Source organism: Anopheles gambiae, chromosome 3, assembly GCF_943734735.2.
Source record: "Anopheles gambiae chromosome 3, idAnoGambNW_F1_1, whole genome shotgun sequence".
Lineage (NCBI taxonomy): Eukaryota > Metazoa > Arthropoda > Insecta > Diptera > Culicidae > Anopheles > Anopheles gambiae.
The window spans coordinates 74593102-74618129 of record NC_064602.1 but is presented as its reverse complement, the minus strand read 5'-3'; the positions used below and the strand labels follow the sequence as shown (position 1 = coordinate 74618129).

At 45.7% G+C, this 25028-nt stretch overlaps 2 protein-coding genes across 12 annotated transcripts in view; one reads left to right on the top strand and one right to left on the bottom strand.

The window, feature by feature from the left end:
• Positions 1–13516, bottom strand: part of LOC1270821 (uncharacterized) — a 35377-nt gene extending 21861 nt beyond the window's left edge. For 3 of the 10 annotated variants that reach the window (XM_061657435.1, XM_061657441.1, XM_061657442.1), the window contains exons 1-2: positions 13234–13428; positions 6412–6785 (exon numbers count right to left, since the gene is read on the bottom strand). In XM_061657435.1, coding sequence (XP_061513419.1) covers positions 6412–6583 — 172 coding nt within the window. In that variant the 5' untranslated portion in view covers positions 6584–6785; positions 13234–13428. Of the gene's footprint in view, positions 1–6411; positions 6786–12854 lie in introns of all 10 variants that reach the window. The other 7 variants (XM_061657432.1, XM_061657439.1, XM_061657437.1 and 4 more) reach the window with 6 other exon arrangements.
• The window catches only part of LOC1270822 (pickpocket protein 28), a 40883-nt gene extending 16121 nt beyond the window's left edge, over positions 1–24762 (top strand). The window contains exons 2-7 of one of the 2 annotated variants that reach the window (XM_061657430.1): positions 9469–9577; positions 21075–21307; positions 21376–22141; positions 22258–22418; positions 22497–22853; positions 22932–24762. In XM_061657430.1, the coding sequence (XP_061513414.1) occupies positions 21195–21307; positions 21376–22141; positions 22258–22418; positions 22497–22853; positions 22932–23223 (1689 nt within the window). In that variant the 5' untranslated portion in view covers positions 9469–9577; positions 21075–21194 and the 3' untranslated portion in view covers positions 23224–24762. The remainder of the gene's footprint in view (positions 1–9468; positions 9578–21074; positions 21308–21375; positions 22142–22257; positions 22419–22496; positions 22854–22931) is intronic. The other variant, XM_061657431.1, reaches the window with a different exon arrangement.
• The last annotated feature ends 266 nt before the right edge of the window (positions 24763–25028 follow it).

Below are 25028 nucleotides of genomic sequence, written 5' to 3'. Positions count from 1 at the left end.
TGTTTGGGTATCCGGCAGTTCTGGTGGTTCCTCATGTAGTAATGTGTGGTGTTTCCGCTGACATTTAATGCACGTTCTGTTGGATAAACAGTTGTTGGAACGGTGACCGGGTCGAAGGCAGTTGTAACACAGTTTCAACTCCTTCACCTTGGCGTTGCGTAGTGCTAGTGTGAACTGTTTAAATGTGGGACACTCGTGATGACGATGTGCCCTGTTGCAAAAGAGGCAGAGCTGGCTAGTTGTGGTAGGTGCTGCAGCATGTACTCTCTGGCTTGTGGATTTCGAACATGATGGTTTAGAGCTTCCTTGGTTCACGGAAGTTGCTTGGGGCCGACTCTGGAACCGTTCTAAAACCTGACATTCGCTTTGCAGGAACTTAAGCGTTTGGTTAAAGTCGGGCAACCTTCCGTGTTCCTGGGTTCGTTCCCACAGCCGAACAGTTTGTTCGTCCAGCCGTGAAGTGATGATCTTTGTTAACAACAAACCAGACAATTTGTCGACCTTGATGTCCTGATACTCCAAACCCCCAACGTGCCGTTGAACTGTCTTCAAGAGTTCCAACAGCTCCTTGTGGTTTCCTTTCAGGACAGGTTTCAAATCCAGGAGATCAGCCAGATGGGTGTCAACAATGACTCGGGGATTCTCGAACTGGGACTTCAGCTGTTTCCACGTTTGCTCGAAGTTGTTGTCCTGGATCATCTTCACTGTGATCCAACCAGAAGCATCTCCAACCAAAGCCTTATCGAGATGATGCAGCTTCATGGCATCGGAGTCATTGCCCTTAGCAACAATGTCCTCAAACATCGTCTGGAACTTGGGCCAGTTCTCCACCCTTCCGTCGAAACTGGGAATAGGCGCTCGCAATGGTTGTTGTTGCACGATGAATTGCTGCGTAACAGTGCTATCTGCTGGGGCCACAGGCTGCGACCGCGCTTCAGATAGCTGCTCGATTCTGTTCATAGCTTCGGTGTGTAGAACATCGAATGCCGTTAGCATCTCATCTTGCTCATCGAGTTTTGATGATGGAATCGATTCCAAGATTTCACGATGCACGGCGGAGTATTCTTGATAATGAATATCGAGCTTTTTTGCAAACACCTTTAGCTGCGTTTGAGTCACCTTCGTCGGGTCTTCTTTGGCTTCCTCTAGCATGTTGTTGATGAGAGTGACTCTGCGCTTGATTTGGCCACGCTGGTGAATCAGCACCTTAGCGTCGGTAGCTTCATCCTGGGATCTCTTCGGAGTGTGATCCAGGCCACCCATCTTGGTACGTATGCCTTTCGATGAAGCTATTTACACTTTTACCCGGAAAGCGTTGTTAAAGCCACGCTCACGCTTGTTCACACTTGCACCGAACACGGTATTCAAATTAACGGAAAAGTTCAAGGAATCACTTGACTCTTAAGCGTTGTTTAAGCCACGCTTACGCTTGTTTCTGCCGACAGCGGGCTTGCGAAATTCAACAGAAATTGGATTCAAAGCACTTAGGTAGCGTTGTTTAAGCCACGCTAACGCTTACACACACTCACAAAGCATGAAACAACAGCGTGCGCACGAGTCTGGGATCATACGCAAAATACGAGGAACTCGCACCTTTGTGGAAATGTCTCGAACACACACGAACGAAACACTACTGCGCGCACTTCTCGCGACGCGTTTACACACACATACACGAGACAAAGGCAACGCGCCAGGCAGGGGAATTGTTATCGCGCTCGGACGCACGACTTCGCTACGCGCGCTTCTTCTCGCGCACACACACAAACGCACACGAGACAAAAGCCACGCGCCAGACAGAGGAATTGTTTTTCGCGCTCGGACGCACGAAATTCAGGCACATGCAATGCTTGGATGAAACTGTCTTGCGCACACACACATGCACAAACAACGGAACGCGCACTTATCGCGATCAGACACACGAAAGAGCTACGCGCTTTAGAAAAATGTTTCGCGAACAAATTTCACACGAATTTGGATGCGCGTATTTGCTTTGCGCTCGCACACACAAACAAAACTACACGCACCTTGGAAAGAAATGTTTCGCGCACCGGCTTTCACACGAAACACGGATATGCGTACTTCTTTTCGCGTTCGCATACACGAAAAAAGCCGCGTTTGCTTAGAACGGAAATGTTTCGCGCATACACTCTCACACGAAACACTAGGACGCGTCCCTCAGGTAGGGACCGTTTTTTGCACACAGACACCCGAAGCACGGGCACGTCTTAAAGGAATTGCTTGCGTTTGGACGCACAAGCACGAATTCGCGAACTTTTCCTCGCGCGTGCGCACACACACGAAGCTCAAGTCTCGCGCGCTTGAGAATAACTTGTATTGTGCATGGACACACACACACACACTTGGCACGTGCACTTTAGAAGGAATTGCTTCTGAACTGAAGGTTTGTCACTTCATGAATCAGTGGCACGGTTTTTTCGGGAATGTTCCGCACTGACTACGAAACACTTGACGCGTTCCTCTCGTGGGGATTGCTCCGCGCACACACACACGCGAAACACGGACACGCGTTGGGTTCGACCGACGGATGGCCGATTGTACCGATTTGCGCGATCGGTGGTTCCACCTTGCTGGTCGCCTGGTTGACCAGAATGGGACAAGATGGTCGCTTCCACTGGTCTCCCTGTTTTCCAGTGGAACGCCTTGACGCCGGGGACTGTAAGCCGGTATCACAATGATGCGGTTCGATTGGACCAAAATGTTGGGGACTGCGCTGCCCCAACGTGGGAAAGGCAGAAAACAGTGGAGGGTTGTAAGGCCTCCACCTCGCGGAGAACAACCGGTGAAAAAAGAGCTGAAGCCCACTAGCTTCAGCCTGGAGGAAGACCGATTTTCTTTCTGCCTAACACGAGGAATTGATACACTCGGAGTACCAAAACCGAACTGGTTGTGTTTATTTTCCGTTGCACGTCTGTCTGCTTCGAAAGTTCTAAACCAACAACAACTCTCTCAGCGCTGGCTCGCGCTTTTAACCGTTCGCGCATGGGAGAGAATCGCAAGAATTCATATGTGTGGGTGTGAGGGAATAAATTCGATCGCGCACGAGAATAATGAAAAAACCGTTAACGTGAAGAGTTCTAAAACTTCTCTCTCTTTCTTCTGTTGCGTGTTTCACACGCGCTGCAACTGGTTCACTGTCGGAGCGAACCGTTTGGGCGCGAACAGAGATTTTACGAGCTTTTTGGGTTATTTTAGAAACCAATCCTAACCATTCCACACCGGTACATCACACCACCACCGGTGAAACCACCGGTGTGATTTTAGAGTTGACAGTTCCCAAAACTGTGTCCACCCACGCCAAGGATGCGGCTGGTCGGGCGAGCTATTGGGCATCGCGCACTCTGTTCAATGAGGTTAATTTGGTCAGCTTTCGGTAGACGAGACGCCTATTGGGTCGGACAAGTGATGCTCCGATCAGCTAAACGGTAGACAAGGTAAACAGTTGTAAAGAAAAATGCACCTCGTTTTGCGTCCTTCCGGATACAGTTCAGTTCTATTTATGAGCTAATATATTTAACACTCTTTACTGACACGGACAAGATCAATGATCCTTCCGCGGGATAAGAAATGTTTGCTTATGCCTTTTGGCAATTTGTTCGCGTTTTATGCCTGCAAAAAATGGGCGAAAACAAGCACGAAGCGTTCTTCACGCGCGAATTCCAAATATTTTAAAAGGAAGCATTTGTTAAAAATAGCTCCTGCTTCTCACGTCGATCGCAAAAGTAAAACGCCCAAAAAAAGAAATGAGTAATTAGCTAACCCGGTGTGTGTGTGTGTAGGTGAGCTGATCTTCGAAGTGACGATCGGCAGTCTCTGTGTAGTTGAAGTGACGGCCGGCCGTCTATCAAAGTTGATGCGCATCTTCGCGTTGGCTAAAGCGAATTTTGCTGCCATCCCGGGTATTTACTCCTTTCCTGTGGTGTGTTGAAAGATTTCCCATGGCGGGAAGTTAATCACTCGGGATGCAAACGATTTCCCCTTCAAAACCTCATACACCAGCCCCCGTGGATGTGTACAAAGTGGCACTTCAAGCTTGAAGACCTTGGAACCTCCCAATAGTTGCAGCACGTGTTGCGAGCGCGGGTTTGTTATGACTTTCTTGCGTGGGACAACAACGGCAACGGTAACAAACTAGAGATTTTACGAGCTTTTTGGGTTATTTTAGAAACCAATCCTAACCATTCCACACCGGTACATCACACCACCACCGGTGAAACGGTTTACGTTACGAAGCGCAAAAGATGATGAGCGCGATCCGCCTCTTGGAAATATGGAGGTCTACCTTCCCATTGACACCTCATTTAAATGCGAGCGTCTTTTTCACGTTTGCGCTTGGTTGCTATGTTGGGACAATAAAAAACTGGACGATCATCATCGATCGGGGATCGGAGTTCGATCGACATTGGAGTGCACGTCTGTCAGATATCAGTTTCAGTGGGTTCAGTGGTTTGCTTCTAATCGCGTCCGTCTATCGAAAGCCATTTTTTCGTCCCCTCTCTCTCTATTGGAGCCTCTTTTTCTCACTGTGGCCACATCCCGACATTGATCGAAATGAATTTGATTATGGTCGGTTAGAGGGCAAAAGCGATAGCGCACGTTAGTTAGCGTTTGCATAATAAAACGATTTAATTTAACCAAAGGCCATTGAGATGATAATTTAATTACATTTTTTTGTATCTCCGTACGGAACTTGCGGCGGCATTCGCGTGGCTTCACATTTATATAATTATTATAAATGTTTTCAGGTTTTTGTGTCCGAAATCGTTGTGGCGACTAATGAAGTTTACATCGCTTGTTTGGTGTCTTTCCGTTCGTCTAATGTTTTGGGATGTTTTCTAGCAATATTTATCCGTACGCTGTGATGATGCTAGGCAAATATTTATAAAATAATTTACCCGTTTGCTCGGTTCTATTCTTCATGTGTTTCCAATATCCGCACGTCGGTTGAAGCAACCGCTTTGCGCTTACTGTGCTTCGCCGTAGTACCGGCGAACGACGACGGTACATTAGCACCGGCAATTTGCACCGTGAAAGTGCTTAGCTTTCTGAAGTAGGCGCTAAAATTAATACGCTGTTGACAAAGCCACTTGTAGACTTATGGCAGGAAGAGAGCTCTTGAGTTGATGGCGTGAAATGGGCACTTTAGCGGTGCGAACAGTGTGGAATGTCCAGAAAGAAAGCAAAAAAAATGGTTGTAAAAACGGTTAATGGTACACATTATCGAGAGTGTCAATGTGAAACATCGAACTCGATCGTACGTGTTGTCGCACTTGTTTGTAAACGTGTATTTGCAATCCGCGAATACTTTGTAGTCTTGTTGGGGTATCGTTTTTAACGTAAAAACTGTGAAGAAACTGTGAATATACAGTACAGGAAGAGGTAATAAAGCCGAGAAAAAAGCATCATAACATAAGGTCATCCTTTAACGAGGAACAAAAGAGCGGTTCGAATTTCTCCCTTAACTTCATTGTTATCAATCATGCTCGTTATGCGCGGAGGTACTGTACAAAAGCGTGACACGGGCATTGAGAGCACTTGGCACTTGTGCTAAATATTCTACTTGACCCGAAGCCCTGCCCTACCGTCCCAGAATGCAGCAAAAGGGACCCGGCTGACACCGGCAAAACAATATGTTCATCAAGAGCGAGCACATTATCGCATTTGGAGAAGCCTACAGGGGGGATATACCGGACGATCTACATCTACGTTCGCGTGATCGTGCCCAAGCGTCCACATAGCCTGAAGAATGCAATTAAATTTCAATTTCTCTCCAACTTTCGCAAACTGCTTCGTCGCCGTGGTCTGAGGTTTCGCAGCTCTCTTCCAAAGTGCTGCCCCCAAGATACGGTGCGTTGGGCGGCTCATCATCAGGCCGGTAAATGCATGCGTGAGTAATGGTCAGTCATTTGTCAGAGCGCAGAGTTACTCACGGGAGTTGTACATCCAGTAGGATAGAGTAGAGTTGGGAGCAGGAAGGAAAAAATAAAGCCATCCATTTCTACAGCCACCTTTCCGTGCAATAAAACATGGCTAAATGATACACTCCCCACTCAAGCGCACGAGAAGAGTGTCTTTGGGACATATCTCACCCCGAAGCGTTCGTCACGTGCGGATCCTGATCATATTACGGTAATTTATGTGGTTGGCTTAAGAAGTGATTACTTCCATTAAACGCCCACCAGGTAATAACGGGTTTACAAATTAACGTGAAATAAATTAGAAATCCTTGCAAGCGAATAGATGGCTGCGAGCGATCGTGCTATAACGCATTCTATCCTCACGGTAGTGCTGGTAGTACCCTACGGAAGATTGACAGTAAGCGTCAGCCGACAGATGGCGCGGGAGAATGTTTATCTTTCGGCAAAACCCTTGTCTCCATGTATTATGACTTACCTGTCAGAACGAACAGCACGGTCAGCGTCGAGAGCACGATCATTTGTCGCCCGGTTGACAAATGGTACCGTGGAGCGTGACGGCGACAGGCGGCAATCCGTCCGTCAGCAGCACCGCCGCCACCGTGTTCACTCCATCGCGGGCCCCATTTGTGCGGGGCGTTCGTTGACATTTTTTTTTGTCCACCGCACAGCTATTTGAAGATTGCAACACGCCGCTACACACTATTGCCTGGGAAAGATCCGATTTTCTCACCCACCGATTAGCACGTGCTCAATCTTGCGAGTGGAAGGAAACTGTCCGCCTTCCGGTTCTTCACTCAATTCGGTTATGTCGGGGCCCACTTTACACGTTTACACTGAAAGGATTGAATTCTGAAGGAGAAGAAAAGAGAGATTCGTCTAGTGTTTGGCGCTTGAGGTTGGTAGGTGTTGATTGTTTGGTTCCGTTGAGAATTGTAATTTGCTGACACCGCACACAACACCGACAAAACGGAACAAAGCTGATTCCGGGTGCTGATGTCACTGAATTTTAGTTTGGCCGCACGCCTGTCACTCTTTTAGCGTTGGTGATCGTGATCTTCAAAACACGGGAAGAGCGCGGTGCAGCGCCACTTTCTTTCACGCGTCTCTAGCTGTTAGGCGTTGTAACTCTTGCTCCTTATGCCCTTATGTGTACAGGGGCGGGGTGCTGCTGCTTTGTTAATTGTCATCCGGTATGATTTATGTCCGGCTTGTACGGTTTCGGCAGTTTGCAGTGGCGTTGTACCTCACGATCACGTCTTTGTGTCATTTGTTTTCAAACATGAAACCATTAGGCCACGCATCCAGACGAATAAAGCGACACTCATTAACTCTTGAGCGAGCGAGTGGAGTGGATTATTTTAATCCTGCCTGCCCCGTGTGGGACACATCTTTTCCATCCCAAGCAAAACACAACGCAATCCCTAACCTAGCGAGAGACATACCAAGAACAAAAAAAGAAACAAATAGGCAAATAGTACAATCTTTCCCCGTTTCGCCACGCCAAATGACGAATGATGGGCCAACAGAATGGTCTGCGTGATCGTGTATGCAAATCATCTCCCGCGGCACGCATACGGTGATAAATTATGTTTACAAGCCACACTCACCACACACCACTGTATGTAAATCTCGATCGATCGGGTCGGTCGGTCGGTCGAGAATCGCGCGCCGGAGCTAAAGCTCCACCGAAAGGCGGCAGCCACGCATCCCTTACCTAATTATAACATTCCACGCAGCTAGCAGCGCGGCATCGGCAGTGAAACAATACGGCACCGCCGCCTGGTCGGTCGGCGTGGTTTTGAGGCCGTGGCGTGGGAAAAGATGCCGCCGCACCGAAAACGGAAAGCGATTTTTTTGGTCTGTGGTTTCGGGCGAGTAGTGTAGTTAGGCGCGTGTCTCCCAGTTGCCCTGGCCGGGCATGACAAATAGCGAAATAATCTAATCATCCCTACCCGGGCTGGCTGGCCCCGGATAGGTCCGGTGTGCCGAAAGTACTGAACATTTGTCAACATTTTCGGAAAACAGCTTTTACGGTGGCGGTGTCTTTTTTGTGCGTCTTGTCGCGAGGATCGTGTGCGTGTGCGAATACGTGCGATGTCCTAAAAATGGTTGCAAGCTTTGGGCATGCAGGCTGCTTCCAATTTCTTTAATTTGTAAGTCGTGCAGAATTAATGTCTTTTTAATTCTTGACTACATCTAGAGCTAACACCAATTATTGACCATAAAAGAAGTATGGTGTTTGAGGGGTAAGAATTTCTAGCAAACAACAACTGGTAGAAAAGAATGCGCCATGCGCCATCTTTGCTTGCCGATCACGTCCAGAAGATCGTGCATTCTGTTATGACCCATCCATATTGAGTGTTGCATCGATATGAAGTGGATTAAATTGTACAATTGGCAACATTTATCAATCCTGGAAGCAACTCGTTGTCTTTATTTCTTATAAAACAACACCGGGAATTCTGTAGATGTTGGTAGATGTTGGTAGGTACATTGGAAGACATTATGCATTCATGCTAACACTCGGTGCTAAATGCTTACGCTCGATCGCTCACTGATGCATACGAAATGTTTTGCGGAGATCTCCTGGACACGATTCCAAACTCCAAACCAGGAAAACCCACTACAGAAGGTAACATAATTGTTCGCCTTTGAATTATGAATAGCAGGCAGCATTTGGATGGATTTATTTAATTGGCCCCATCCTGGAGGAAGAACGCACGCGTCGCTGGTAATGGTTAGACCTGGCGCCACGGTCGCGTAATATATGCAATCCCGGTGGCGATTTATGAATTGTAGTTTCGGGGGGTTGGTTTTGGTTGCTTTTTTAGTAGGTCTGTTCGGGTAAGGCAAGTGTGATCTTGGAGGCTTCTCGCTGGAGTGTTGCTAGTGAAATAGATACCATAAACAAGGGAAAGATTACGGATCTGCGTAGGTTTCTCCTTTCCCGGGGATTTGTTTTCACGCAAACACACAGCACCGTTCCGTTACCCGCGGGCGCGCGCGCGCGCTCCCGCACGTTTGACGATGCATCATAAACCTCTGATCTGTGAGGTTGGCCGTTTTTATGGGGCTTTAATTAAATTGCTTCTCGTAAAACTACTCACCGTCACTAGCCGGAAGATCAGGGCAAAAGGTGAAACATCTTACGGCGGTTTTGTTTTATGGATGCCCCTTTTTTGTGGTTGTCCGTATGGTAACGGTCGCGAGATATTTGGCGTGGTTGGGGCTGTTTGGAAGCGATAAGAGGACCAGGACAGGACCTCAAAAACTTCAAAAAAGCATTTGTACACAAAAAAGCTTGAAGCTGGAAGTATTTTAATTTACACATAATGTGTGAAAAATTAGGTCATTAATTTGACTAAACTTGGGCCGGAGCTGGGAATTGGTCTCAAAAATTCCAATCCATTGAGACAGGCGAGGGTATTTGTCAAACAATCAGAGATAGAGAGAGACACACACCGGGAGAGAAGATGTTACGGGTGTTTCGTAAAGAATAATAACCAATTCTTCGATCCTGTTTTACGACCAGGGCATTGGGGATGCATCTCGCTGCTGCTGCTGCTGCGCCGTGTGGAAAGTGGAGCGACAGTTTTAATGGAGTATCGCCATCAAAATGAAATATGATGGACCATGTCAAGGTATGTACGATGTGCTTTTTTTCTTTTCCTTTTCGAATCACATACAATATGCATATGAGCGTGCACCCGCATTTATCGGGTACAATCGATCTTTTTTTAAAAAGGGAAAGAATCCAGAGCTTCAGATCTCATACAAAGCCATAGTGTGTGTGTGCGTTGCGTGGAATAAATTGACATGCAAGGCGAAAGAATATTTTCACAACAATAATTACCGTAAAAGTACACACGATGTGGTTGGCGATGTAGCTTTAAGCTCCTGTTTGTGTTGACTTGTTGGCTCTGACGCTTGTTCGTGTCACAACGAACACTGCAGTTTTTTTTTGTTGGTGAGAGTTAATCCAATATTTATGGCATTCGAAATATTGAAGTCAAAGGAAGCAGAGTGTGGGAATAATTTTACGATTCAACACGTTGCTTTAATCGGATTAGGTTGGGATTTTGGTTGAATGTAAACTTTATGGTGTAGTTTCTCCTAATTTTTACTCCAAGTAGCAAGTTATCCAATTTAAAGTTGGAATAAGATCGACCCGGAACTGCTGCAGTTTCGGTTGATAATTGGCTCACTTTATCTGTGGACGTTTCTACAAAGCTCTTCATTCGTCAGGATGTATTTTGCCTGCCTGTGGTCCACAAAATCGAACACTTTATGTTCTCCCCGAAGGGACTACCTCACACCAAGCGTGCTTGAGTGGCACATAAACATAGATACATAATAGTCCGCTCGAACAAGCGGGGTCGGGGACAAACCTGGTCCTTGTGATCTTTGGAGTTCGTTATCTTAATTTAGCCTTCCTCCCCCAGTGGGTGCCTAATGAGCCCCCGGGTGAGAAGTTAGCCGGCTAACATTTTCAGAAGGAACCATTGCATTCGATTCTTACTTACACCCACCGACTCTGGTTCAGGATTTGATACGGGTTGTTGGTCTAACCTTGAGAGGGTCGGTCAGTACGACATTTTTGCACGTAGTACCTCGCTGGAACTGCATTCTACAGTGCGGTGGCAGGCTCCATCGGCAGTGTGATGTTTTCTTCATTGGCTCTCGATTAAATCCGCACCTGATCGTGTGGCTGCTGCTGCTACCACGCATAAAGCAGGGCAAAAATAAACAAGCGTAAAAAACCCAATACACACACACACAAAACCCACCAATATGCAAATATAACGTTCGAACCGATCGAGCGAGGTACACATATGTATTAATGTGTAGCTTTTGTGAGAGATCTTGTAAGCTTGTTCGGTTCGCTTTTTTGTTTGTTTTGTTTTGTTTTTTGGGTGCTATTAACGCAAATGTAGAAAGTTTTTATCTCACAGCGCATTCCACCACGGGCAGACGAACATATAAAACAATAAAAAAAACAACAAAACCCACCAACTGCTGAATGCTTTTAGTAGCCGGCCCGGGTGTTGTAGAATTCAATCCGCCACAAGCTTCTTTGCATCTTCACGAACCGCACCGCATTGGTGGTCAATGTTTTAATAAACACGTTTTTTTTACCGGCAAGGGGAGGAGGGCACTGTCGGATCGATTTCGGCAGCCACCAAAGGCAGAGCACGAATCAAGCTCGGAATTGACAGCTTCCAACCAACGTCCTGCGTCCATTTGACGATATGGTTTTTTACTGTTTTTGGCAAGACACAAGGCACAACCTAAATGGTGAGCTATTTGCATGTCCTATCACAACGAAGGTTTCTGGATCGGCGTCGATGGTGTTCCTCCGGCGTGTGTCAATGTGGTGACGTATTAGCAATGTTTACATACCAGAGCAAACAGATGCGTGCGTATATCGCAAAGACTGATCGGGAAATTTATGAGCTTTTATGGGCAAATTCGTTGTCCTTCGTTTGGTGTTTGGAGCATCCAACCGAAAGCTTGGCTCCGGTTGTTTGAAGCTCATGGTGTAATGGTGCCGAGTTGGAGGAGATAATGTTGTTATTAATTAGCATTTAACAATGCTTATCGGGGCGAATACAAGGGTTAAATTATACGAAGAATTTGTTACTTCCGCAGAATCAAACTGAGAGTGAATTTTACAGTCAATTTAGAATCGTCGTTTGACCTTCCCGAGTTTTGCTGAGTGGGTTTTACGTTCCAGAATTCGAAAGGCTTGGCGTTGTTCAAGAGGAAATAAATATCAGAATCAAGTCTTCCATCCAAGCCTGATATCCGCTAAGATAATCCTGTTACAGAAGCAACGTTATTTATGTAAAATAAAAACAAAAAAGCTCGAAAGCTGAGCTTATTGGTAAACAGGTTTCGGTTTATTGCTTAATAGCTCCATTAGCATGGAACGCGGGTGAGAAGCGAGAACAATCCAACACCAAACGCCGGATGCACTTCAGATTGTTGCAATTTATTGTCCGAGAGTCACCTTAATTAATTGCCTACATTGTTGTGTTCCAGCGCCATGTCCAGATGTCGAGAAGCAAAAGGTCATTGGATTGCCACACTGAACACAATCCTGCAGATCGGTCGACCAAAGTCACACACAAACCACCGCGCTTCAGCGCCCCTATACCCAATAGATCCCGATATACCACACAGTTCGACGTGTCCCATTTGCACGTGCTGCTCGCCGTCCGTCATGGTACGGGTTTAGATGCTGTGAGATAAAAAGGAAATGGACCGTACCTTTCGTGTTTAGGTCATACCAAAACCACAAAAACAAAAAAAAGCGATACAAATCGTGTACACGTCCACCTAGCGTTCCACATGGTTGTATGGCGCCCGGGGTCGCGAATAGAAACCATAGTACTGCACACTCACATTAGCGTGTAATTTATGTCGCAAACGCACGGGATACTACAAGACACTACAGGTCCGCCAATGTGCGGGAATCACGGGAACCTCCGAATGGCATAATTTATTGCGTGAATGAGCTTCACAGCTTTCCGCGTTTGCGGCTGAGTGAGACACGTACCCTCTGCCAATGCCTGTTTGAATTAACAGGATTGAGTCACTTGGGGGAAATGAACCTTGTTGAAAACTGTTTGACAGTGCGGCCCGAACCTGAAGAGGCTCACACCTGAACCCTTGATGGAGCGACACTGATTTACGATTATTGGAGACACATTTACGCGAGCAGTTGGGGCTCCATTTCGATTTCACAATCGGATCGCCAACGGTGTGTATGTTCCCTTTTGCCTGGTAGCGCGTACATTTACATATCTTTTGGTAGCACGAAACGGTTAGCACAGCATTATCACACTTTTCGATGCACCCATGTGGTAAGGGTGTTATCATTTTCGTTGAAGTTACGCACTTTTTCAACATCATTACCGATCATTAAATACGATTGATTGGCTCCTCACAATCGTTAAACGCCATGTACACAAGCAGCAGAGCCAGCCAGGCTAATTAACACGTTCAAATTATTAATAATTTCCCTTCGCGGATGAGCTCCAAAATAATCACAAAAAACTACACACGAGCCAGCACAACCGTTAACAAAACACCCAGCACAGCACGCACCACAATTATCCTGTTTCGTTGGCACCAAACCTGTAATTCGCTTCGTACGGTGCGCTTCGTTTGCTAAAGCTACAAAATGTTACACCGTTTCGAAGCAAAGACACCACACTACTGCGCCGTGTTTTAGCTTGGACACAAATTGGCAGAAATCAAGCATAAAAACCTCCTCCAAACACTTGTACCGTACCGCCAGGTTGTTCGCACAAGTTCTGTTGCGAGCCAGCTGTGAGAAACCGTTGGCTCCGTTTCCCCGTGCTGAAGGATCGCTCGAATGCTCGAGTACACCGAAAAGCAAGCGACGAGACAAACGCTCAAACGCACACACCGGGCCTACCGTACCGTTTGCTTGGACTACCAGCAACTGACTGACGAGCGGCGAACGAAGCGTTACTGTGAGCAAGAATCTCTGTGGCCGGCTCGTCCGTGTGCGCGAGCGTTTGCGGGAGGGGTTCGCTCGGCTGCTCCGCAACGGTGTAACAGTGGAGTGGAGCGGCTGCGGCCGCGGTTTTGCGTGCGTCTTTTCGTCGCTGAGCATGAATGAATGTGAGCGAACGGTGTAGAGTACCGCGCTTCCGGTAGCGGAGAAAGGCGGAGAAAAGCAGCAATTCTGTGCGAGATGTGTGTGATGTGGGGTTGATGAGTGCAGGGTTTGCCTGGGTTGAAAGCGTGTGTGCGCGTTTGGAGCTGTCGATCGGTGAAGGGATATAATTAATGTCTTGTATACGAGAGTATATGATATTTTGGGAATGTTTAATGCATTTCCTAATTGATTAACCTAAATATGTGGAGAAAGGTTTGAAATATGTGAATTAACAATTCATCTCGGAAGAATCGGTAGAATCAAAGTTGAACTTGTATAAAAAGAAATCACGAAAATAATAATAATCATAGTTATAAACTACTTATAGAACAGGAGATAGGAACATGCAATATATTGGGTTATTTTTTTAGAATTAATTGTTTTATGATGTACTCTATTTAACTCTATTCTTGGTTCCTGGAGAAGCTTACCTCATTGTGTGTTAATTGTAAAAAAATCATTTCGGAAAGAACTAAGCAATGAAAACTTCAATAACTTGATAACATATTGTAAAATAAAGACTCAAATACTTAAGAGTGTCCTAGAGTTAACAACTACAAACCAAAGGCCAAAGAAGAACAAATAGATGAAGAAAAAAGTAATAAAAAGAGGGACAATATTATAACAATCTAAGAAACGAAGAGAGAGTAAATATATGCAAGAAATGCAAGAAAAAATTAAGAAGACAATAAATTATAAGCAACCAATTGTTAAGGAATGATTTTATTAAATAGTAACTCGCGTATAAGAACATCAAAAACAATGAGTCAGTATAGTAGTTGTGTACAAGAACATGATTTTTATTATGACTCATCGAATACACTTGTACTGGCATTAGAAGGACATTCAATACTTCTTTCTCCAAGTAGTTAATTCTTCAACATCAAGAGATAACAATTAATTGGAAAAGATAGCTAAATCAATGTATATCACGTTTATAAAACAAAACACGCGAAAGAATGTTCACGCCTCACTAACCCTGTGCGCGATAAATAACCCAGACAAAGGGTAGATTAAATTACACGAAGATGACTGTGTGCTTATGAATCAAATCGCGTAAACCAGCGCGACTGTGATTGGCGGCCCGAACTGCACTACAGTAGATAACTACTACTGTTCGGGATTCCACTGTGCAAAACGATCGGATGGATGCACTATTTTGTGATAAACTGCAGAAACTGCACACGTTTGCCGGAGACGGAATGCAGATAAGGGATAGAGCAAGGTTTATTTTTAAACAGTTTTCCAGTGAGTCAGCCTCGCGTTGGCTTACATTACTCGTAGAAGCAATGCTTTTGTCTCTTATCGAGGAAAAGTCTGAAGGTTATTTAATTGAGCTACTCATGAAATAGGTGACAGTAAATTATAGAGCACCATCTTTGTTTTTCGTTTAAAAAGTATGTGAAGATCGTGACGTACTAATGCGTGTGATGCTCTGAACCACTTTGTCTTTGGAATTATTTATGATATCTGTAGAAAGCTATGCTATTGAGTAAACATTGGACGTTTCTGATTGGGTTGTGTTAATATTAGAACACGAGTCCTTTGCCTTCACACTGGTTCGCGCGGGAACTAAATAGTGACGGTCGTGGTCGTTGCGGTCGTTTCGTCGTCGCTGTGGTCATTAGTACCGTGGCATCACTAAATTCTAAATACAAAGGTTAAGCATTCTGTCAGGGTGTGTGTTTGTGTTTCGGACAGAATCACAGGATCCGTTAGGTGGCAGCATTCATTCCGCCCAGCTTTGCCTGATAATAATTCCCATAAATTGTACCGAGGGCGCCACTGGGCCCTGTCGGCATCTCAAAGCCAATCACCTGGCGTTGTTATTTTTTGCTGTTTAGCAAATGGGACCGGCGAACAAAGTCCAACCGACAACACTGCGCAAAACAAATGTGTCGTCTGCAAGAGGGACATAATGATCCCTAGCCCTGGGAGAGGAAAGATAGACCCTGGCGCGCTAACACTCGAACGGAAATCCAAATGATCTAATCAAATGTTCAGAATTATTCCCAAAAAAAAAACTGTGTACTAACGAATGGCTGACATTGGATGGGGCGCAAATTTTGAGCAATCGGCACGTTTTGCGTCGACAGGCCGGCCATGTGGCTTTATCCGATGACTTATTGAGAGATGTCGGGGTAGTAGTTTTGAACAGAAACACAATTTAAACGGTTCTAGAACAGTATTCTGGGAAACGAAATCATCATCATCCTGCGTGTGGTTCCTGTGGTGCGTATGCGTTAATCCTTAACTACCATAAATGTGCGCTAAACCAGTGGTGCTTAAATCACGCATAATGGAATGTCAGACAAGGGTGACAATAATTTCCTCACCGCAAAAGCTATTTTTATTCGCTGCTTTCGGACAGCATAACCACGAGGAACTTCCTCATCATGACTTCCTTAACAGTGGCAGGGATTAACAGTGAAAAAAATTGTCAGCTTTTGAGCTATTTTTAATAAAATTATTAATATAATCATAATCAATGACAATTTTACTCATTTAAAAATAGTAAATCTCTTGTACTGCTACTCTCTGCTGCTGTGTAAAATTGTCACCCAATTTGCAGTTAACAGCGCACAATAGAACAGTGCTCGACCACCGCAGTTCTCGTTAGCCACTGGGAGACGTTAGCCCTAGGCGACACAAATTGTAATTTTATGACCGTAGCTCAGTAAGATTTATGTTTATTGGCTTGTTGTTAGGGAAACTTTTTCGGGCATGCTCCCTCGGACACACTATCGCGCGAACGTATCAAGAACTTTTCTTCCCTGACCTGTGCCAATGTCGCCGCCGTTTTAACTTTTAATGGGTGCCATGGTTGGGCGAGATGAGTTCAATAAAACTATAAAACCCGGTACAAATGTACGTGCATTATGGGGAGGGAAGATTGATGATTGTTTCTCTTATAGAAAAAAGGATTAGGGGGGTGTTTTGGGTTTAGCAGTACGCAAAACAAACGCATAACAGCAAATCAAGGGTGTGTAAACACACTGTTGGTGTAATTCAAGTACCATCCTCCCACCGTAAAACAACTCACTTAAAGTTTTTAGTTTATGTAGACAGGATTATTTGCTGTCAAATGGGATTACATAAAACAATTAGGGAAACATGACTCATTGCTGCCAATGGGGGAAAGATTTACCGACATTCTTCTGCTTCTCACCTACGCCCCATTGTTGTCGCTCTGCGCTTGTTGCGTTGATGAAAGTTTGACCCGAAATATCATTGAATGTGGTTGTGATTTATTGCGATCATGCATCGATCGATGAAGGGAATGATGAATGGGGCAATCGTCAACTAACGCAGAAAACGACCGGAGCACAATGAATAATAAATGAAATCAACTCCTCGGGACATCTCGGGGCGTAGTAATTCGAGCCAGACTCCTCCTCGATGGGGGTGATATAGATGAAGCTGCGATCGGGCAGAGCCATTCTTGGCTGTTGCGTGCCGGTTTGCAAAGATTCTGTCACCGCTTTAAAGCCCGGGAAGGCGAAAAGATTTATGAATCGTTAATAATCGCAAGAAATGCCTATCAAATCATTACGATCAACTGAATTTGCATACCCGTTCGGGGATGAAGCGATGCCAGCATACATACGCACAGAAAATGATCGCAAAAATGTCGCCAAAATGGATAGGATCAATCTAAAAGTTGAGTGATGAACGGTAGGGATCAAACACGGTTGATCATCGCTTTTTTTTATTTGTATCGTTCCTCTTCATCATGTGTGCTTGAGGAAAAAACACCCACACACAAGAAGGTATAGAGTTCCCACACTGGCCAAACCGAGGCGAACTCTCCGTTTTGATGAAGAGATTCGCCACCGAAACTGACGTCGCAATGATGGGTGCGTCGTAAATCGGTCTTAAAATGTTGATTATAATTTTGTGTTTTATTGAGTTATTAAAATACCGAGCCGAGCCTTGGGACGATCGGGGCGGGATGGAATAGACTGTTGGCGGTGGAAGAAAACAAAGTAAGAAGATTACTGTTTAAAGCCTGCGCTCTATCCGGCTTAAGAAACTTCAAGGAAATAGGAAGGAATAAAACGCGCTCCAGTGTATGCGTAAATATAGCAAGAATAATATAAATGATGTCAATTATAATCCCTTCTGGTTTTGTGATCTCATCGCGATCTTTTTGTAAAAATTGCTAGACACGATGACCGGATCAATATCCGCAACTCTGTCGCACTGGACGCACAGAACAGGGGACGTGTAAACAAAGGAGGCTGTGATCTATCACCACACATAGGAGATCACACATCGCAAATGTTAAGCAATTTACTGCTAAACGATCCAACTAGATCCAGTTTAACTGCGTTATATTTGTCTCGTGAAATTACTCATTCGAATTGGAAGTTATTTTGTTGCCCCTCAGGGGCTCCCCATCATTTAATGATGGTTTCGTTAGTTTTTGATCGTCGAGCTATCGCACGCTGTCATAAAGTGCAATCGAATGTCCTAAAACAAACGGTGCGGATTATAGCGGCCGGAGTGGTTTACTCCGCCCGAGATAAGACTTGGGAGGTAGGACCTGAGATGGATGGACTTTTTGTTTTAATAGGCCGATAGTCTGGTGGACACAGACTGCGTCTGACCGACGGGCGTTGGCGATGCGGTCAGCACTAAAGTAGCGCGCTTAATGTGATGTTTTATGTGCTACGCCACGCGACGCGGCTATATGGTTTCAAGTGCCTGCCGGTGAATGACACTGGTGCGAGCGGTTCATAAAAAAACGAAACTATTAAAAGGCGAAGTTTGGCCTCAGCATACGATTCCGATTACGGCAGGACGGTGGCGATGTAAGTAGAAGGTTTTTGTGTTTACGCAGTTCGTTCACGTACAGGTCAACTTATGTTAGCGTGAATTATGGACTAAACGAAACAAGGCAGGCGAATTTGACATTAGTTTTAAAATAAACCCGATTCCTCCCCCTTTACTACGGTATCTAGACTCTACACACCGAAGTAGTCAGGTGCGTCGAAAAGCTGTTGAGCAGATTGTCATCATTATGCTCTCTTGCTTAGGACATCTTGCTTCTAGTGCTCCCGCCTAGTCGCTTAGTATCACCAAACACAATTAACAAATAGAAAACCCCCGACTCCCGAGGACGCCCAGTGTGGTTCGAAAATTTACACCTCTCAAACCCCCCTCCTACTCCTCCTCCTACCAAAAACTAAAGTTTTGGTCTCGTAAATTTGGGTGACAAACGGTGCGGTCACGTCGACCGTCTTCGTTTCAGCTTCAGGAAAATTGTCATCCCTCCCCCCCCCATATGAAGTGTAGATAAGATTTACGTGCCTTCCTAATTGGTTTAGTTTTCTTCACTTTCGGCTTCGACAGCGGCTGATGCGCACACAAACACACATGTGGGAAGGGCAGACCCGTAAATCGGTCTAGTTAAGGGCGGCTGCGGTCCACTGCTACTTCGAAGGTGTCGGATGATTTGTAGCTGGTTTGGCGGGGAGGAGTGGTGAGAAGAGGAGCGAATCGTTAGTTTGGAATTAAGCCATATTCATATGGGTGTGGCATAGTCATGCCCTAGATATGTAGGTGGACATTTTGAATAGAATTTAAAACGGGGAGAAAAATCCGGTAACACAAACAAAGCGTACCATTTTTATGAGCGTTTTTTCATGTGACACTTTAATAATGACATCGAAAAGTTTGTCACAAGCGTGTGTGTGTGTGTTTGTCCCGTTTAGTAGCGAAATTTGGCATTTTGATGCCATCTAGTCCGCTTTGCAACGGACTGGTCAAACGATCAAATGCTAATAAAAATGTTTGTCGATCGTATGTCGTGCTTGGTGTGGTGCGAAGAAGTTCCTCGCGACGAACTTTATCACTAACACTGAATCTGTCGCAGTATGTGTGTGTGTTTGTGTGTTTGCATATGTATGTTTGGAATGTTGTTGCGAACATTTTCGTGGGCTCGGTTTTCGGACTCATGTTGCTTTTGGTTGTTTCTGTATCTGCAGATTCAAACAGACGAGCGTTAACGATTGTGCGAACATTAGGTTACTCGGTGTGTGTATGTGTGTGGGGGTAACAGTGGGCACCTTTTCTTTCTTGCCCATTTCTCCTTCGATCCTTTGCTAAATATATGCGATTCCTTTACCAAATCCCGAATTCCCGACCGATCTCCGAAACCGCGATATTGGGATATGTTAATTCGACCGCAAGCTCAAAACATCCCATTTTTCATTGGTCATGCTTTCGGCGGTGCCAACCCGATCCACAGAAGGATCTTCTCGCACCGTCCGCGCGCGCGCGTGTGTGTGTTTATGATCGCTCACGATCATTAAGATAACATTAATCATTCTGCACTGTGAATCATGTCGTGTCGGATGTGCAAACTCTTGAGTGGGTTGCAACAACCGACACGTGGTTGCAATTTGTGTCTCATTGCGCGTCCAGGAAGCAGCGAACAAGAAGCTCAATAAGGGGGAAGAGGTATTGAAGCGTTAGATCACCAATTCTCCCCTCGTGGGATTTACGATCCATTGTCTATTCGGGGGGAGAGAGAGTAAAAAATAAAGAACTAGCGACCTAGAGAATGAGATATATCGATCGATGTGCGGTCCCTGGAGCCGTCCATGGACTAACGCTGAACACATCTAACGCTTTGTCGGTATCAATTTGGTGCGCCCTGGAAAGGATGGGTGCATCGGGTGTGAGTGTGTGTGCTGCACAAATTGCACCGCTAAATAGTGGTAATTGTTAGCGGCGTCACCGGCGCTGTCACACACACACTGCGGATTACGGTGGCCGTGGAGCGGTCGTTAAGCTGCCGTTGGTTTAATGGGTGTTTAGGGGTGACTTTATAGCCGCACATCGTTCAGGGCTCGTTCGGTGGGTGTCGGTTTTATGGTTCGTTGTAGTTTTCCCGGATGAATTTTAAAACGGACGGTAGAGAGCTTCCGTGCGTACGGTGGGTGAGCGGTGTTTGATGTTGTCCTGGTTTTGTTGCCAGTGGGGAATATCCATTCAATATTCATTGCATGACTTATTGAGTGAACTGTAGTGCAAAGGGAGAAACAGGGCGCTTCTGGTGACACGATTCAACGAGGTGATTAGCTCGTTGAAGGGAACACATTTTATAGTTGTTTAATATCGTTTTTATGAGTATGTGTTAGGTAATAATGTTGACAACAAACAGTAAAGTGAATAGTAACAATTTGGAGTCATGCTGTAGCGAATTACAGGGTATTTAAAGACATCTTAAGATCGTAAACAAACATCTCATACTGGCGCAATGGTAACTTGGATGATCTGAGCCTGGATGGTTTGTTGAAATTTAACACAACATTGCAGATGAATGGCTTGGGCCTGATTGGAGAGAAACCCCTTTAAATGTTTGTTTAACTAACCTATTTGAATGGTGTCTGATATCGTGTTGAAAGGTCATTTGATGTAAAAACATACGATATGTATAGCTCGACATGCAACAGGTTCGCGTCACCAGGGAAGGGCGACACGCGACACGCCATTGCACGATTTCTATATAGACCACGGCCGTCTAGCATGCGTCCTCAGTCGAATCGCCGCGCTCTGCAATGAAACCACCGCTTGGGAAGATTGTACAAAACATAGCCCGGGAGTACTTTGCGTCGAGCACGTGCCATGGCATGGCATACATCGTGCACCCGAAGCTATCCGTGGTGGAGCGGTAAGGAAGAAATCTATGCCCCATAGGACAATTGATAATTCCATTGTTTTCCACTTTTGCCCACCCAGTGTGTGCTGGTCGCTGGTGGTACTGCTTTCCCTGTGCACCTGCATCTCGGCCATCGTCATCGGGCACCAGAAGTGGATCGAAAAGCCAATGATTGTGAGCTTCTCGGCGAAACCCATCCCGGTGTGGAAGCTACCCTTCCCGGCCATCACAATCTGCCCCCAGTCGCGCATCGATGTGGAAAAGTTCAACATTACGGAGGTGTATCTGCGGGCCCGAGCAAACAAAACCCTCTCCCAAGACGAGTGGCGCAAAATGCGTGCCCTGTCACACGTTTGCTCATCGGTGATGCGCTCCAAAACCGACTACTACGGCTCGAATGGGACGGCCGGTGGGCATAAGGAAGCGAATACATCAACACCAAACAGTGAGCGTGTGGTAGAGCAGCTGGTCCGGATGTCACAGTCGCTCGATAAGCTGTTCCAGACCTGCATGTGGAGCTTCAATTTCCGTCCGTGTGAGGCACTGTGGACACGCAAGGTGACGGAAAATGGAGTTTGCTACAGCTTTAACATGCTGTCCAGTGAGGAGTTGTACACGGCGGATCAGGCATTCCGGGAGCGGGAGGTTAATCCAGACGTTAGGAAGGGTGGATTGCATTCGCTGCATGCGTCTAGGTTACGCAGCTCCGGGTGGACGATGGAGAATGGGTACACGCTGAAGGAGGATCTACTGGCATACCCGAGACGGACGGCTAGTGGGGGATTTAAGGGTGGTGCGATTGTATTGTTGAAGATGCATCAGCAGAATCGGGAGTACATCTGTTCTGTAAGTGTTGGGAAGGTGTTCTTGATGCGCTGGGGACCTTAGCTGTGAGATCTAACCCCATAACGGGCATACTTGAAGGCTCTTCCTGGTAATATTATAATTCAATCCTCTTTTAGGGTGCTCTCCAAGGCTACAAAGTTACCTTACATCCACCGGATGAGTTCCCACGGCTTAGCGAGTACCACATCCGTATTCCTCCAATGCAGGCCGTATCGCTCATTGTCAAACCACGGCTGCTGACCACGCAAAGGAATCTGCACCGATTCCCCTACAGCAAGTAAGTGCTCTGGGAACTCCGGTGACTTCATAGGACATTCAGAACCTCTAACCACTTATGGGTGTTGGTTTCCCACAGAAGACAGTGCTATTTCTCAGACGAACGTACGCTACGCTTCTTCCGCGTATACAACGAACAAAACTGTGAGTTTGAATGTCTCACCAACTTTACGCTAGCATCCTGCGGGTGCGTTACCTTCGCCATGCCCCGCGACAACACGACCCGGGTGTGCGAGGCGCACGAAAAGCGTTGCTACAAACGAGCCGTAATCCGGTTGATGGAACTGGACGAGCTATCGGTGGATGCGGGCGAAGAGCTGTGCGATTGTTTGCCCGCCTGCACCACGATCAAGTACGATGTGGAGCTGTCGAACGATTGGCTCAACCTGGATGCAATGCTGGATGCTATGATTGGTGGGCAAAACGAAATGAAAGGGTAGGGAAGTGTGGTTCATTTTTGCTTTGCTGATAAGGAAGTTGTGTTTTATAATTGGAAATATGCTTTCTTTTGCAGCATGGAACCGATGCTACTGTACGTGTACTTCAAGGACAACAAGTTCCTGTACATCGAGCGCGTGGAGTATATGAACTTTAACGGTGAGCTGGCAAATTTCGGTGGCATCCTCGCACTGCTGTCCGGCATGAGCTTAACCAGCATCGCGGAGATACTGTACTATATCGTTGTGCGACCGTTTGCACTGTGGCTGAAGGTACAGTACAGAAGAGCGGTTCGGCCCGTAACTCCACCGGAGGTGCAGCACACGGGCGATAACTCGCTGCATTTCGTACGTCCTTGGATCCCGTAGGCTGTGTGGCTGGTTTGGTGGGGGCAAAAACGAAGACATTTGTTACGATCGTTACGTGAGGTAGTAAGGAGATGCCGATCGATCGGATAATCGATCCCCGATCGGGTGCGTTTGTGGTAATGAATTTTAATGCGCCACAGAAATCAACGGCCACCGTTCATTCTGTGCTCTCCTTGCATGTCGTCTGTATTGGGACGGTTTTGTTTTTGTTTCCCTCATTGTCGTCGAGCTGTTCTCGCGCTAATCTATTCCATCTAGCTTGAGCTGGCGGATGACATTGGGGTAGCGTATGCTAATCGGGGCCGCACGATACGCTTGATCCTGCTTTGATGGCTAACTGTTTCTGTCGAGTAAAAGTGGTTGCGTGAGAGGAATGCTAATGTGCAGAGTGTGCCTGCTGTGCCTGTGGAGAAAGGTTATTTCGGTTGTGTTAGGTAATACGAGAGCAGCAAGTCTTTGTGCTGAACTGCAGCTCGTAATCGCCCCTATTCGGCACTGCATGTAGGAAATAAACACATTTTCCCACACAGGATCACAGTGCAGTGTTTGTTTGAAGTATTTACGCCAAAACTTACGTGCCTTATTGCAGCATTTCTTTGGCAAGGGTAACACAAACAGAAATTGTTGAAAGAAAGGCGAACCGACGGGGAGGGCGTCTTGTGTAATGCGTGAACACCTGCCACGGACTGCAGCCTCTGTTTTGACCCGTTTACGGCACTGTGTATAAACAATTTACGCGAACCCGGAAAAGCGTTCCCGGGCGTGTGTGTGTCTGTGTTTTGGAATTGGAAAATTATGAAAACAACCCGCACGTGCTGCCCCGTGTTCGATTTTTGGGGACTCTCGTGCCAGCTTGATTCACGGTCAGTAAAGCACAAGGCAAGCGGCAAGTGGGCTGTCGCAGGTGTTGGTTAGTTTTCCGTTTGATGGAAACGTTCCGTCCAGATGGACGACGACGATGTACAGTGCGTGTGTGTGTGTGTGTGTTTTAGTTTCCTTTGTCCATAAATTAGCATTCACCTTTGGGCGTCTTTGGCGTTGGCGCTGTAAACCCGCTCGGATGGGTAATTTATTTGTCCATGGGCGCTCGGTTTATGTGGGCTATTATTTGATTTCGTCCAACAGAAAGGGCATTCAAATAAACAACGCGCCCGTCCGTTGAGGTGAGATGACGCTGACGTGCGGTCTGGGGAAGCGATTGCTATAAGATGCTTCTTGCGGGCGAATTAATTGGAATTCAGTTACGGGGATACTGTATACTATTTTCCGATCCATTAACTCTAGCGCATAAAAGCGGTTTGATTATTATTATTCGCACCTTTAATGTGAACTATTAAAATGGAAATAAACAACGGAAAAATAAATGCGGAAAATGAGGTTTGATGGGCCTAGTTTTTCTAAACATATCTCGCTCATTCTATCTTTAATTAATATGGTTTTTTGTATGGTTGTATATTATTCTCTTCCTTTTTTTTATTTCCTTTTTTATCTTCTTTGTATATTTCTGTATCCCTTTTTAATTACAAGTCATGTCATATAGCTAGTGATTTTAATTTGTTTTATTTTGACTTCTTTTTCTATTGTTTGTGTTTTTAGTTCTTATTTTATTTATTTCTCTTATTTCATCCTCTGTTTCTTTTTCACTGATTGTGATTTAATTCATTTAATTCATTTATTTCATTCACAGTCTGCCTTTAAGGTTTAACTGAGTATTTTAGCTTAACTTAAATATAACTACAATATTTCAATGATGATGGAGAAGTAGAAATAAAATTAAAAAAAAATATAGAAAGAGAGAAAAAATC